General features: G+C 43.1%; 1 protein-coding gene across 1 annotated transcript; it reads left to right on the forward strand.

Moving 5' to 3' along the window:
• The first annotated feature begins 10,662 nt into the window (after positions 1-10,662).
• On the forward strand, positions 10,663-14,457 carry LOC120029889 (sclerostin-like). Its single transcript, XM_038975196.1, has 2 exons — positions 10,663-10,903; positions 14,036-14,457. Exons 1-2 carry the CDS (start codon positions 10,663-10,665, stop codon positions 14,455-14,457), a joined length of 663 nt encoding a protein of 220 aa, XP_038831124.1.
• Positions 14,458-15,648: the final 1,191 nt, after the last annotated feature.

A 15,648-nucleotide genomic window follows, 5' to 3' on the forward strand; every position in this document is an offset into this window, starting at 1 on the left:
TCTGATGAAGCCAAGATTGAACTCTTTGGCCTGAATGGCAGGCATCACGTCTGGAGGAAACCTGGCACCATCCCTACGGTGAAGCATAGTGGCGACAGCATCATGCTGTGGGGATGTTTTTCAGCAGCAGGGACTGGAAGACTAGTCAGGATCAAGAGAAAGATGAAGGGAGCAAAGTACAGAGAGATACTTGATGAAAACCTGCTCCAGAGCACTCAGGACCTCAGACTGGGGCAAAGGTTCACCTTCCAACAGGACAACGACCCTAAGCACACAGCCAAGACAACGCAGGAGTGGCTTAGGGACAAGTCTCTGAATGTCCATGAGTGGCCCAGCCAGAGCCCGGACTTGAACCCGATCTAACATCTCTGAAAATAGCTGTGCATCAACGCTCCCCATCCAACTTGACAGAGCTTGAAATAATCTGCAGAGAAGAATGGGAGAAATTCCCCAAGTACAGGTTTGCCAAGCTTGTAGCGCCATTCCCAAGAAGACTTGGACCTTACGATGCTGTAATCGCTACCAAAGGTGCTTCAACAAAGTACTGAATTTTTTATTTTTTATCAATTTGCAAAAATTTCTAAAAACCTGTTATTGCTTTGACATTATGGTGCGTTGTGTGTAGATTGATGGGGGGGGGGACTATTTAATCAATTTTAGAAAAAGGCTGTAACATAACAAAATGTGTGAAAAGTCAATTGGTCTGAACACTTTCCGAATGCACTGTATACAGTTTGCCAGGGGCACACTTCAACACTCAGACATCATTTACAAACGAAGCATGTGTTTAGTGAGGCCGCCAGATCAGAGGCAGTAGGATGACCAGGGATGTTTTCTTGATAAGTGTGTGCATTAGACCATTTTCCTGTCCTGCTTAGCATTCCAAATGTAACGAGTACTTTTGGGTGTCAGGGAAAATGTATGGAGTAAATAGTACATTATTTGCCTGAGGACTGTAGTGAAGTAAAAGTTTTCAAAAATATAAATAGTAAAGTACAGATACCCCAAAAAGTATTTAAGTAGTACTTTTAAGTATTTTTACTTAAGTACTTTACACTCAATCAATCAATCACATTTTTACATCAGCAGATGTCACAAAGTGCTATACATAAACCCAGCCTAAAACCCCAAACAGCAAGCAATGCAGATGTAGAAGCACGGTGGCTAAGAAAAACTCCCTAGAAGGGCAGGAGCCTAGGAAGAAACCTAGAGAGGAACCAGGCTCTGAGGGGTGGCCAGTCCTCTTCTGGCTGTGCCGGGTGGAGATTATAAGAGTACTTGGCCATTTAAGGCCAGATTGTTCTTCAAGATGTTCAAATGTTCATAGATGACCAGCAGGGTCAAATGATAATCACAGTGGTTGTAGTGGGTGCAACAGGTCAGTACCTCAGGAGTAAATGTCAGTTGGCTTTTCGTCACCGAGCATTCAGAGGTCGAGACAGCAGTTGCGGTAGAGAGAGAGTCCAGAACAGCAGGTCCGGGACAAGGTAGCGCGTCTGGTGAACAGGTCAGGTTCCCAAGCTGCAGTCAGTTGAACAGTTGAAACTGGAGCAGCAGCACGACCAGGTGGACTGGGGACAGGGAGGAGTCATCAGGCCAGGTAGTCCTGAGGCATGATCCTAGGGCTCAGGGAGGGGAGGGAGGGAGAGAGGGAGGGAGCATACTTAGATTCACACAAGGACACCAGATAAGACAGACTGACCCTAGCCTCCCTAGAATAGATACTGGAGACTGTTGGGGGGGGTCTCTGTAAACTTCAATATGATGTCCTAAACCTAGCATGAAAGTGCATTCTTGTACTGTAGGTGTAACGCAAGGTATTATCGCTGGGATATGAGGTAACAGCAGGGCCTGGACTTTGTTAAAATTGTTTAATAAAGTACAAAGTGTTTGTTAGGTGTTAAGCCTTTGTTAAAAGATGCATACAATTATTAAAAGACGAACAAGTGATTGTGTTGAATTGTGTTCGGGAGAAAAAATTGACATGATTTTAAAAAGGTAGTGGTAATATTTCATTCAGTACAGCTGAAGGTGTACAGTAGGTGGCTTAACTTACCCTATCCAGTGGCTCCAGTTACCCCATACCAGCGGTAAGTTGTGCCACTTTTTCTGGACTATGTTTTCAAAACTGTAATGTTTACTTGAATTCTGATTATTTCCAGGGATACACAACACCCTGACATATATGTTGATATCTTTATTAGAAAGAAAACTATATTTCCCTTGACTGAGTGATGTTGAATGTCAAAACAAAATTCTCAACTTACCCCACTCTCCCCAATTGAAAAGCATTATTATTATTATTATTAATAATATTGCGGCATATGAAACATAATGTGGTCAAATTATCCACAGGCCTAACATCGGCATGAAACGCTTGCTAAGGTATAGTAATAACAAGTCATAACAGAGGAAACTGGGGTAATATTGTTGACGCTCCACATAAGGCTTATGTGTCCTCCTACCAAGGTTAGCCTTAAACAGCATGTGTTTGGATATCAATTGTGCAACGTGATATTGAGTACTACTTACTTTCATTTACTCTGGATGGCTTTGTGTGACTGTGTACCACCCACATAACATAACCTGGATTCAAATGTACTGTAGCTTGACAGGAACATTTTTGTTAGCGCCATACACAGTACATCTGAAAGAAAATGACCAAATATTCTTCAGGGTATATAAAAGAAATATGGCCTGTATTTGCACTCTATTATTGACACTTGCTGTGGAAAAAGACTACCCAGAACTACATGGCAACAGGCAAAATTCTTGCAAGAAACACAGTATCAATATTCATAGCATGAACAAGGAGACGTTTTCTTTTTATACATGTACTATTTTACCATGACCATATCGACCTTATCAATCTCTATTATCACATAGCCAACCCCATGAAAGCCCATATTACTGAATGAAAACACCCAATGGCGGAGGTAAACACAGGGTTATACCATCTAACTTAGGAATGTAGGCTTAATCTGTTTCTATCCGCTACAGGTTTGTTTTCACGCTACTGTTAGCAATGGATAGGCAGCGTTCGAGTCTGGGGCTGGGTAGTGTTTTCTGGAAGCTAGCAGGCTGGGTGGCCAAAGGGAACGGCTACTTATCTGCGACGCTCAACAGTTACCTTTATGAGACAATCTGTGGCATGACCCCCTTATTTCTGCTGATAATTGGTCTTTACTGCATTAGATGCCCAGCGCCGGAAATTATGTTCACGTTTCGTACGTCGTTTTATTAGTCCTGAACGGCTCTAAGAATAAGAATGTTTTTACACCCCGTGTGTGGATGTAAATTCTTGTCTGTTCAGCAGCTGAAGGTTGTTTATACTTTCATGGCTAATTAGAACACCTCACTCGGTATTCTGGGAGATTATCACACTCCATTGGAATGAACCCTTTCTCTGGGTTCTCATTCATCAATATGTATCAAGCTTCCGAAAGTTTAGATTTGGGTGGGCCACGCTGCTAGTACTTATATTTTCTCAAGTTGGGTTTGGGCGTATACCATGTTTCCTGACAGGTTGACGCCGGCAAGGAATATCGAAAGCTTTAAAAAACACAGTCAGGGAATATTTGGTAGGATAAGAAATACTTAGGATATACCACTACATCATACATTGGACCAGGTTCCATATCAAAATGCCCTGGATCGTGTTAGTGTAGAGGGCCAAATTCAATATCTCTGTTCATGTATGTGGTGTGAGTGTGACCTCCACAGCCATACCACTATATGGACACACACACAGAGAGCGAGAGAGGGCTCCATTAACAAACCATATGGCCACAATCCCACAAGCAGACCTCTCCTCCTGGCCCAATTGGCCTTCACATGCAGGCAGCCCCGTTGGAGCTTCCCCATTCTAAGAGGTTAAATAAACACTGGTCACATACTTTATGGCCAATGTATAATACAGTCTTGTAAACCTACAAGGTTTCCAATCTAATGAATAGCATCGACAGTGAACATCAAATGGCAAACGTAGGTCACAGAGAAGACTGACAATGCCAAACCAATTAAGAGGTACTTTTAAGGTATGGGAAACAATGCTCTGTTGAATCTCAGTTGGCAATCCTGGCCCCCATTTGATAAAAGCATTTCAAAAGTAGCAATCTGGATTATAACAAAGTGGAGCAGCGACCAAAGACAATCAGGAGAAACATGCCGGCCTGCGGAGAAAGAAAGGGGGGTGGACACAGTTGATATTGGACGTTTTTTTGGGAAAAGGACAATAACGTTTGGTTTTCATAACCACTAATGTTGTGTGCAAAAACCCCTGCTCTCCTCCAAAATATCCCATCAGAGATTTCTTCTCTTGGCGTCAGCCATGTGTATTTGGTGAGAGGTCAGTCAAGGAGAGGAGAAAGAAGCTAGAATTCTGTTCCCTTGCCTCGTAATCTACCGCTATGTTAGAGCTTCTTGTAAAACGCTCCAGAGAAAGCCTTCACATTGGCAGTGAATAATTTGATTTGTAGGGTAACTACTTTAGCAGCTAAGAATAGCACCTGCGGCATGCTGGGTAGCGCAACTGGTTAGCACATGGTTCAGGCTCCCCAGTCAAGCCGCAGTCGAGGTTCCCACAGTTCCCACCACATGGCTCATGCCTGCTTTGGTGTACGGAGCAGATTTAGATGAAGGCTCAGTTTGGAAAGCATTGGAACAAGACATAAAGGATGTTATGTGCTCCTGCTGGTGTCTACTTAGCCTTGTTTGCCAGGGCATAGAATGAGACTACCGTCTACCTACGAGAATATGCAGCATTAGGTTTAGGCCTAGTAGAGCTGAGAGATACACACGTGTGTGTGTGTGTGTGTGTGTGTGTGTGTGTGTGTGTGTGTGTGTGTGTGTGTGTGTGTGTGTGTGTGTGTGTGTGTGTGTGTGTGTGTGTGTGTGTGTGTGTGTGTGTGTTGAATTGTATGTCCCCACAAGGTTAGCTGTACAAGACTGTGTGTATATGCTTGTAGATAGAAACTGTCTTTGAACCTGTTGGTATCAGACCTCATGCTCCGATACAAACTGCCCAACAGTAAGGGAGTGAACACTTCGTGGCTAGGGTGTGTGGGCACCTTGATGATGCTGCAGGCCTTCCTCAGGCACCATTTTGAGTAGATGTCCTGGATGGATGGATGGATGGGAGCACGGTCCCAGTGTTGTACTGGTCCATCTTCACCACCCACTGGAGGGCCTTGCAGTCATGGACGAAGCAATTCCCATACTAGGCCGTGAGTTTGACGTGGCGATAGTCAATTGGGCACCTTGTTTTTCTTGGGCACTGGGATGATGGTGGTCTCCTTGAAGCAAGTGGGGACTACAGCCTGGGACTGGGACAGGATGAAGATGTCTGAAGACGCCCGACAGCTGGTCAGCACACACTCTGAGGACGCAAACAGGGATGCCATCTGGGCCAGCGGCTTTCGAGAGTTTTCCTCACGTCAGCCTAGGAAAGCGAAAGCATCTGGTCGCCAAGAGCAGCGAGAGTCTTCCTGGATGGTTTGGTATTGTCTGCCTCAAATTGAGCATAGAATTGTATTTATTTATTTCACCTTTATTTAACCAGGTAGGGAAGTTGAGAACAAGTTCTCATTTACAACTGCGACCTGGCCAAGATAAAGCAAAGCAGTTCGACACATACAACAACACAGAGTTACACATGGAGTAAAACAAACATACAGTCAATAATACAGTAGAAAAATAAGTCTATATACAATGTGAACAAATGAGGTGAGATAAGGGAGGTAAAGGCAAAAGGCCATGGTGGCGAGGTAAATACAATATAGCAAGTAAAACACTGGAATGGTAGATTTGCAGTGGAAGAATGTGCAAAGTAGAAATATAAATAATGGGGTGCAAAGGAGCAAAATAAATGAATAAATAAATACAGTAGGGGAAGAGGTAGTTGTTTGGGCTAAATTATAGATGGGCTACGTACAGGTGCAGTAATCTGTGAGCTGCTCTGACAGCTGGTGCTTAAAGCTAGTGAGGGAGATAAGTGTTTCCAGTTTCAGAGATTTTTGTAGTTCGTTCCAGTCATTGGCAGCAGAGAACTGGAAGGAGAGGCGGCCAAAGGAGGAATTGGCTTTGGGGGTAACCAGAGAGATATACCTGCTGGAGCGCGTGCTACAGGTGGGTGCTGCTATGGTGACCAGCGAGCTGAGATAAGGGGGGACTTTACCTAGCAGGGTCTTGTAGATGACCTGGAGCCAGTGGGTTTGGCGACGAGTATGAAGCGAGGGCCAGCCAACGAGAGCGTACAGGTCGCAGTGGTGGGTAGTATATGGGGCCTTGGTGACAAAACGGATCTGTTAAACTCGTCTGGGAGGGAGGCTTCGGTGGGCACCACACAGCTGGATTTGCCTTGTAGTCCTTGATAGTCTGTGGTCCTTGCCACATGCGTCATGCGTCGCGAGTAAATGGGAGATGGGTGGTGTAAAGCTCAACAATTCCAGTCCTGTCATGACAAGTGGTTGAAATTCTAGCTTCACCGTTGAAATAGCAGAGGATTTTCACACAGTTAGTTTAGCTTCAGCTATAGAGGCAGAGTGAAAATGTATACCATAAAGCCTTTCCTAGATAGAAAATGTCCTGTGTTCTGTTTTGTGGAGAGTGCAACATTATACTGTATGTTGATCAGTCTTTTTTATTGTGTGACAATGTGCAGAAGCGGTTTAGAATTCATTGTGTTTATATGAATGAATGATAAATCAAGTGCCTGGACTGTTTGAAAGCAAAGCAAAGCATTCCTGCCCTGTAAAATATACACTGTGATACAGTGCAGAACACCTGCCAATAATGCATTGCTTTTAAACGTGCATGGATTAATAACCTTTCCCCAAGTAGCTTAGCTAATACACATTGTTAAATGTTTCCATGTATCCAATATCTCCTCTCCAAAGCAACTGAATGTAAAAAAATATATATGTTTAATCTTTATTTAACTAGGCAAGTCAGTTAAGAACAAATTCTTATTTTCAATGACGGCCTATACCGGCCAAACCCGGACGACGCTGAGCCAATTGCACGCCGCCCTATGGGACTCCTAATTACAGCTGGTTGTGATACAGCCTGGATTCGAACCAGGGTGTCTGTAGTGACGCCTCTAGCACTGAGACAGATTCCTACAATATCTCTTACAATTTGTGGTTATCAGGGTCCCTCCATTAAATTGAGTAGATTTAGTAGACTCTTCTTGTCTTTTGAGTTGCTTGGACACTCCAGTTCTCAAGTACAGTCCTATGCAGTTGTCATATTATGTGAACAGAGGGACATGAATGCATGGTGATACAGTATACAGTATGTTGTTCCATCAACATGTTTGCCTGCATTTTATGTCCTTTCCATTTTGCACTCTATATGACCCTCTCTACAAATGAAACTATTAAGATAGATATCACGCCAGCAGGGTGTATTTAGGGGAAGATGCCAGATATGAGAAGTTTTGTTGATACTCAGCAGAACTACAGAGGACACATTGTTGACTGACTTAAACAATGACGAAAAATGTAAACAATTAAGAATTTGGGCAAAATGAATTGCAAAACAGACATTTACGATTCCACGCACCATTTACAACCATTTCACACACATCTGAAATAAACATATTTTTCAAACATGTGTGGTCAAGTAGTTAGCATCTTGAATCACTGTTTCCCAACACCCAGTCCTCCAGTTCTGGCTGCTGCAACCTGGTTTCAGAGCATTTCGTATTAATCTGTATCCAAATCCGAGACACTTCATTTAGTATGATGTGTTACGTTTCATATGGTATGCATTAATTTGTGGATGTCCATCACCCATTTCGTGTGGTATGTTACGAATGACAATTCATATTATATGTTGCAAATTTGCAAACGTACTATATGTTACGAATTTTAGCTAGGTGGCTAATGATAGCTAGCTGGCTAACGTTAGCTAAGTTAGGGGTTAAGGTTAGGGTTAAGTTTAGGAGTTAGGTTAAAGGGTTAAAGTTAGGGTTAGCTAAAAGGGTTAAGGTTAAGGTTAGAGGAAGGATTTAGTAACATGCTAAGTAGTTGAAAAGTTGATAATTAGCTAAAATGCTAAAGTTGTCTGTGATGAGATTCGAACTCGCAACCTTATACGTCCACCCCGACCAACCACCCTACTTTCGTTTTTTTGCCTTAAGTAACCTTCTGTCTTATGTAACCATACCAAACATAGCATACTAATTTGAGTGTCCTGGATTTACATTTACTATGTTATGTCTAGTCTATGAGACCAGGTTGAGTCCTGGGCAGCTAAATGTTTTGTTTATGTGGCTCAGACATTCTCCTATAAAATATCCACCCATCCTTTCTCGCTGCTGGCGGCCCACAATCTGGAGAGCATCTGATTGTTATTCAGGTCCTCGGCTGCTATCGATAAAGCAGTAAAAAAAGCACTGGAGCCCGGGTGTTCTATTCAGAAAGCCAGAGAGATCTAAATGAGGACTGTGAGCGGCAGGGACGGAGGCAAGGTAGTAATCAGAGTTGGCTCTGGGGTGAACACGGGACCGTTCTTCACCAGCGTGACGACAGAAGGGAAGACATGGAGACACATGGACAGAGTCTTAGGGAGAGCGGTGTCCAGTCCACTAAATCACTGTGCCAAAGCTAGAAGTTCATCAACAAAGATAATAATCTCTCTTTTTGACAGGTTTTAGGCTGTTTGTTTGTTGTGGCCCCTGAAAGGAGCATTTCAGCTATAATGAATCATCTTGATCGTTATTGGCATGGTTTTGAAGCCGGTTGGATGGCTCCCTTTATTCCAACCCTGATGTAGGGTTTCAATAGGCTTGAAGCTAGAAGGAAACCATCAAACATCTCATTATGACCATAGCTCAGTTCCCAAAATGAGTAAGAGAGGAGACAATGTGTCATGAACAGTACTATTTTACCAGAATGTGTGTAAAAGTATAATTTTTCATGCAACACACCCTGGTTGGCCTGTCTGTGCATGTCTGCTGTGTTCTTAAAAGGACTCCAATAGGAGAACATTTCAGTTTGATCAGAGGGCAGTCCTAATCCTATCTGCTTCCTCTGAACAGTTTATTTGTTTATTGTCCCTCAAGAGGGCAGTATTTGTACAATTGAGCCTCCATGCATCCATTATTCTGCCTTAGGAGTTTAGTACAACCGCCACATATAGTATAACCCAAGAATTAAAGCAATTTTAGTACTTTCGAAAGTCTAGCAACTTTGCCACCAGGCATGCCAGCTAAGATAGTAAGACAAACTACACTAACTTGATTGATAGCCTGAAATGGCTTGGTAGTGAGTTATGAGGTTGGGAGATTGGGAACCGATCTAGCTGGCTAGCTAAAGCCAACTTAACAAAAATTGCCAGGTGGCTAGTATTATAACCTGGTTATAACCATGTACTTTTGGTCATGTAATGTAGCTTGATCAAATTAATTTACAAGCATACCCCCTGTGAGTCTTGCCTATCACCGGCAGCTAACATCCAATCAAATGCTGTGTGTGTTTCACTCTCTCCTCTTCAACAGATGATACTGTCTGCAAGCATTAGAACATATCTTTGCTCCATGGTGCATCTTGGAAAGAACCATTTACTTGGGAGAATAGGGGGTTACTCTTTGCCTGGTCCAGGTAGTGTGCCCCCTCTGCAAAATACCACAGACAGATAATTTTTTTATATATATAAATCATTATGATAAAACGTGGTCTTAAAAATGAAGTTAAGTAATTGATTTAACATCTGAAAAATGTATTTAAAAAAATAAAAAATAAATACAGGCTATATATTATTTATTTTTAATTACATAAACAAACAAAATATCAGGCAGCAGGTGCCCTTGTGCCCCATATGGGCATGACACCTCTGCAAATCCAAAGGCTGTGATTTTCAAGGATGCCAAGAATTTTCTGGGTCCATCTTTTCCATCCTAATAATCTTATTGAAACCAGGATGGGACTCCACGTGTCATTCTCAGTGAATAAAAAAAATAGTGATAATGAGTTAATGAGATTGTTTGATGATGAATGGTGTTACATTTTTATAGATACTTTTTCGGCTGCAATAAATGTTTGAAGTTAGTCAATAGCCAAGTTAGTCAATAGTCTATTAATTCAAAAGCAGATACACGAGCATACAATAAAAAAACAATAAAATAAATACTATAAAACAAGCAAGTAATATTGCAAATAGACTGTTGCGACCTGTCAACGTGTACGAATTTTGCATATTTTTTTACAACACAAAATTGCGCCAGCTATCAAACACATTGTCTATGATGGAGGGGGAACCAGCCTCGCCATAAAACATCACTCAATGGTCATCGAGACTGCGCCCTGCATCACTCCAAACAATACCACATCAAAACAACTGGAATATTTTAGAGACACGTACATATTGCATGAATCACGAAGGAAAAATGAGGCAATACAGGAACTAGATGCGCTGTCTCCCTCAAACCAACCCAACCAACCCACGCACTCTCTTGGCGCGCGCACATGCACCTCTCCAGTTTCAATGAATTTGGCGGGGGCAGGACCCCTCCCACTTCGTGTAAGCACTCAATTGTCAGTTTTGACGAACGCCGAGGTACTTAAATAGCGTCAAGGTTTCTTGTATGGGAGGAATTGGTCAACTTGTCACAGAGCGCATGTTACCCATAGTTTTTTCCAGCTCCGCAAATCGATAAGCATGCAGGTGTCTCTCGCGCTCCTTGTCTCCAGCACGGTGCTGCTGCTGCTACAGGGATGTTGTACCTTCGTGCAAGGATGGAGGGTGCTAAAAAACGATGCTACAGAGATCGTACCAGAATATACTGAAGACATACAGCCTCCCGGGGAACCAATACTGCAAGCTTCTAATAATAACAATAATACAATGAATCGACCAAAACACGGGGGAAGGAGATCATCAGCAAACACAGCCTCCTATAGTGAGTATACATTTTTGCGTTGTCTGGTAGCCTACATAGCTAGAAGGAATAGAGGATGTCCATATTCAAGGAGCATTATGAATACTTGTAATAATTAATTGCTTTACTTGTGAGACACTCGTAGCCTACAATGTGAGATTGGTATAGAGAAACGATGTCTCTGTATGGATAATCTTTCATCAATTTAATTGAATACGTTGGGATATTGTTTAATCAATCTAACAAATATTTACTCTAACAATTTACTCTAACACTCGAATTTACTCTAACACCGAGTTCGATTTATTCGTAGGATACTTATATCAAATCGAGGAGTTTGAAATAAACTGCGTGGAATAGTGTTAATATCTCATGGAGATCAATGCGCAATATGCTCTGGTGCATAATGTGCGCAATCACTTAGTGAAAAAATTGCGTTTTCAATTTGTGGTAAACGGTTTGACAATATCTAATAACCTGTAATGTTACGCATGTGAGATAGATAAGGCATTATTTCTCAAGCACTGAGCTTCTGGACCGTCGGCTCTGTTCAAAGAGCGCGAACTGCTCTTTTCCCTTTCCCAGCATAGCGTCTCATCCTTTAGGCACGGGTTAATTCGTTTCTGTCAATGTGCAAGACCACACAAGACCTTTTAATCATAAAAAATGCGCACGGTATTGATTAAAATATCAATGTAGCCTATAGTCTCTGGAGAATAATGAAACCTCACCTGTGTGGTTTATGTCGATCATTATGCCAAGAAACCCTCCAAAGACCACCCAGAATATACAATAATGTTTCATTTATGAAAGTGCCCGAGAAGTGCTACTTCCTGTATGTAGAATAGTTAATAGCAATATCATGAGTAATGCCTCAACCCTCAGTGGCTGTTTTAAATTGCAGCTTTCTCTGCTGATGCATTAGACTGGAACAGCTGTACTGTTCAATGGAGGAAGCCGGATTGCGGTTAGATGAATGCTATGCCAAGGCTGATAGGGCAATATGTCACAGACACATAATATGCCCGTGGTTTCATCCTCACACAATCTGAAGAGCTGCACTTATGAGAGATCAGGGTTTTCACTCGATCCTTGGTGCTATTTCCCTCTCTTTTATACAACGAATTAGTTCAGGTCTGCCTTATGCCATAACTATTTAATTGCAACATCATGTGTCCAAATAGAAAATCCAAGAGTTTCTGCTCTTAGGGGATTTCTTCAGGGTATTTGGAAATTGCAACACTGTGATAGAGAATGAGTCCCACCTGTGGCCAGTAAAGGTTATGCTGTAGTCATGCTGATTTTCACAGAGGAAATATCTCTGATTGCCTTGTCTCATGGATTCAAGATGCACAATGTCCTTCTTTCCCAGTTTTCCCCTAATCTAATCATGTCACTTCAAATCTAAAAGAAGTTGTGCGAAGAGTAAAAATGACAAATGTTGTGATTAGGATATAAAATACTGTAATGATGGATGAGATACATTTCACATAATACTTGAAATCGATAAACAACAGATACATATGTAAGATATTAATTTGAGACCGTTTGCTACAGAGGGGAAATAAACCTGCACCAACATGAAATGTCATTTATTATATAGATTATAATTAATGGGCTTGATATATTTTTCGTAAGGGGAAGTCAAGTCAGAAATGTCAAAGTGGAAATTATAAACTTCAGAAGGCTTTTTAAACCTCAAATACACCATGCATATTACATTTCTTGCACCAGGGCGGTCAGATTAAGATCCTACACCTGTAGCTTCGTGGTGGTGTAGGAAGAACACACGTCTTTCTAAATCTCCTCTTATACTGAGCAATATCCATCAACCGAGAGAGAGAAATAATCATCTATTGGGTCATATCATATGCGATAGGGGTCTTTCTCATAGGCCTATCTGCCTTCCTCTGGGAGTACCATATCTTCCCATGATTCTTCCCATGGTCCCCAGTGGAGTCATTGAGGCAGAGAGGGTGACCTCTGTCTGGCTCCCCTCCAGGACAGTCCATCCCTGGTCCCTGGGCCCAGCAGTCAGCACACTGGGAGAGACCTGAGAACAGGAGAGAGACCTTATGCTGTGGCCTGCCCGACCAGCCGAGCCACAAAATAACACCAGATCAGGTTCTCTGAGGGGAGGGAAAAGTCATCCTTCCATGAATCCTTTTTTATTGCCTTTTTTTGCAAATGAGAAGCCACAGAAGAAAACAGATGCATCTCAAGAGTGTATAATTTCTTAAACCGACGCGTCCTCTGCCATTCTACACGCCACATAGAAAAAAGAGGACAATAACTCATGCATAGGGCTGTTGAAAAGGCCATGGCCAACATATTGAATGACCAATTATGCACTGAATATGCTTTCTCAAGTCTTTTGGTACATTTGTCTCATTTCCAATTGTCAAATGTTGTATTTAGGAATGACAACAAGCATTTAGAGAAAGTTTCCAATTTCACATCCTTTTTCCGGAGGGCCTGTTTTGTGTATGCCAGCTTTTGTTTCCGATTTAAATCTCCATTATGTTTGATTGAGCTGTTTAATAGCATTCTGGTCTGGATTTACTATCAGCTGATTGCTGCCAGCTGGAATTCCACATCCAACCTCATTGTCAGGCAACAGTCATTATCAGATCATGCATCAACGTTAGTGTTCAGTTGCAACTTATTTCCCCCCCTTATACTGAGCCCTTAACCAAACATGGGGACAACATTGATTTTGAATTCGATTTGTATATCAACATTGCATTTATTTAATTACCATTCAAATTTGTTGTAAAAAGTGCACTGCGTTAAGAAATTCTAAATGTTATGTTTATGAGTTTATGAGTTTAAGAGTTTATGAACATTTCCGATGCATTAAATAGAGACTCATATTCCATTTCCCAGCCCAACTCCACGCATGCAATCAAACCAAGTTCTTAGAATAAACAAATAACATTATACGCACAGTGGGAATCATACTTTTGACACTGACACACACGTACTTTTGTCATTGACATATTCAGCACGTCTCACAGAGACACAGCTCTCAAGCTCTCTGCTCTTGAACAGTTAAATGGAAGATTGTTTCCTCGAGTCGGTCCGACTTCAAAGTGTTTGGTTTGGAGGGATGCCACAGATTGTGTAACCTTGATATCCTCCTCTTCACCCCAGGTGCCTCGGAGCTGAGCTGCAGGGAGCTGCGCTCCACCCGTTACATCACTGACGGCTCCTGCCGCAGTGCCAAGCCCGTCAAGGAGTTGGTGTGCTCGGGTCAGTGCATGCCCGCCCACCTCCTACCCAACTCCATCGTGCGCGGCAAATGGTGGCGGAGCAGCGCTTCCGACTACCGCTGCATCCCGGCCCACTCCCGAACCCAGCGGGTGCAGCTGCAGTGCCCCAACGGCAACAGCCGGACTTACAAAATCCGCGTGGTCACCTCCTGCAAGTGCAAGCGCTACAGCCGCCACCACAACCAGTCAGATGCCAAGGAGGCCTCCTCTTCGCCCGAGCCCCGGCGCAACAAGAAACGCACCCGGCTGCCCGGGAGTCAGAGCAAGAGCAACACCCCGACGCTGGTCAGCAACTCCTACTGAGGATTCCTTTCCTTCTTCCGTACAAATGCAGAGACCAAAGTAGCACGCTCACTCATACACACGCACATGTCACACACAACCCGACACGGCTCCTTCATTGGAAGAGGGAGAGGAAGAGACATTTTTCAACAAAAAAGGGATTTGTTAAGCTGTTTGTTGGACTAGCTTGACATGCGTCTTTCTCACCAGACAGGCACTGTAGATTTTGCAGCCTATTTTCAAACATATTTCAGAACTTTTGATTTGCATGACCAAATGAGTCAACAGACTATGCCAGGGAAGGCCATGTGACTGGCCAGTTCATAGATAACAGCCTCTGACTCAGGCACAAGCAGAATCTACCTTAGCCACAGCAAGAGGTGCACCTAAACTCAAAACCCACCTGTGAAAACACCCAGCGGGCAGGCTACACTGCTTGATAGGCCTATTGGGTTGAAAGGTGTCTCTATGCTGTAACTGGTTCTAATCCATCTGTTCCATGGCTGTGTGTACTGTACCGTAGCAGCACGTGGTAGCCCTGGGGCTTCAGGCTCTGGAAGTGGGCTGCTGACAGGCCTGAGAGGCCCTGGCCTCGACCGCAGACCACGCAGTCGCATGACTGCCCGGGCAGCAACTCACTCACCAGGAGCCTCCCAGGGCCCTCCTCGCTCCGTAGCAGCCTTACAGGAGCTGTCAGTTAGGGCCCCTGGCCCAGTGGCCCTAGAGCCCTTGTGAGAGAGGCAGAGGGAGAGTGAGAGAGGGAAAATGGTTGTGTCAGCAGTCCAAGACCAGGGTCCCTTCGGTCAAACAGGCAACTGGGCATTCCTGTGACTCATCTTAATGACTAAATGAGCCCATTCCTGTGTTTAGAATTTCCGCTAGACATGGCTGGTTCCTGTTTGCAGGAATCACACACACACACACAAAAGGTCCACGTGTGGAGGCGGCTCCAGTAATTGTGCCTGTTGTTACCTTCTGGCACAACATTCTCCACTAAACCCACACTGACCGGAAATATTTGGTCAGCAGCAAATAACATTGGCGACCAACTAGTCATATCCCTATTCTATTCATTGTGAACCTAGAGTGAGGGAGAAAAAAAATATTGTCTTCTCTGACTCTCAGCCCCATTCTCTGAATAGCACAGACAGGAAAGATAGGAATGAGATTAAAAAACGGATTCTCAATCTGAATTGTTTGATATTGGCTGTT

Source organism: Salvelinus namaycush, chromosome 35 (assembly GCF_016432855.1).
Source record: "Salvelinus namaycush isolate Seneca chromosome 35, SaNama_1.0, whole genome shotgun sequence".
Taxonomy (NCBI): Eukaryota; Metazoa; Chordata; class Actinopteri; order Salmoniformes; family Salmonidae; genus Salvelinus; species Salvelinus namaycush.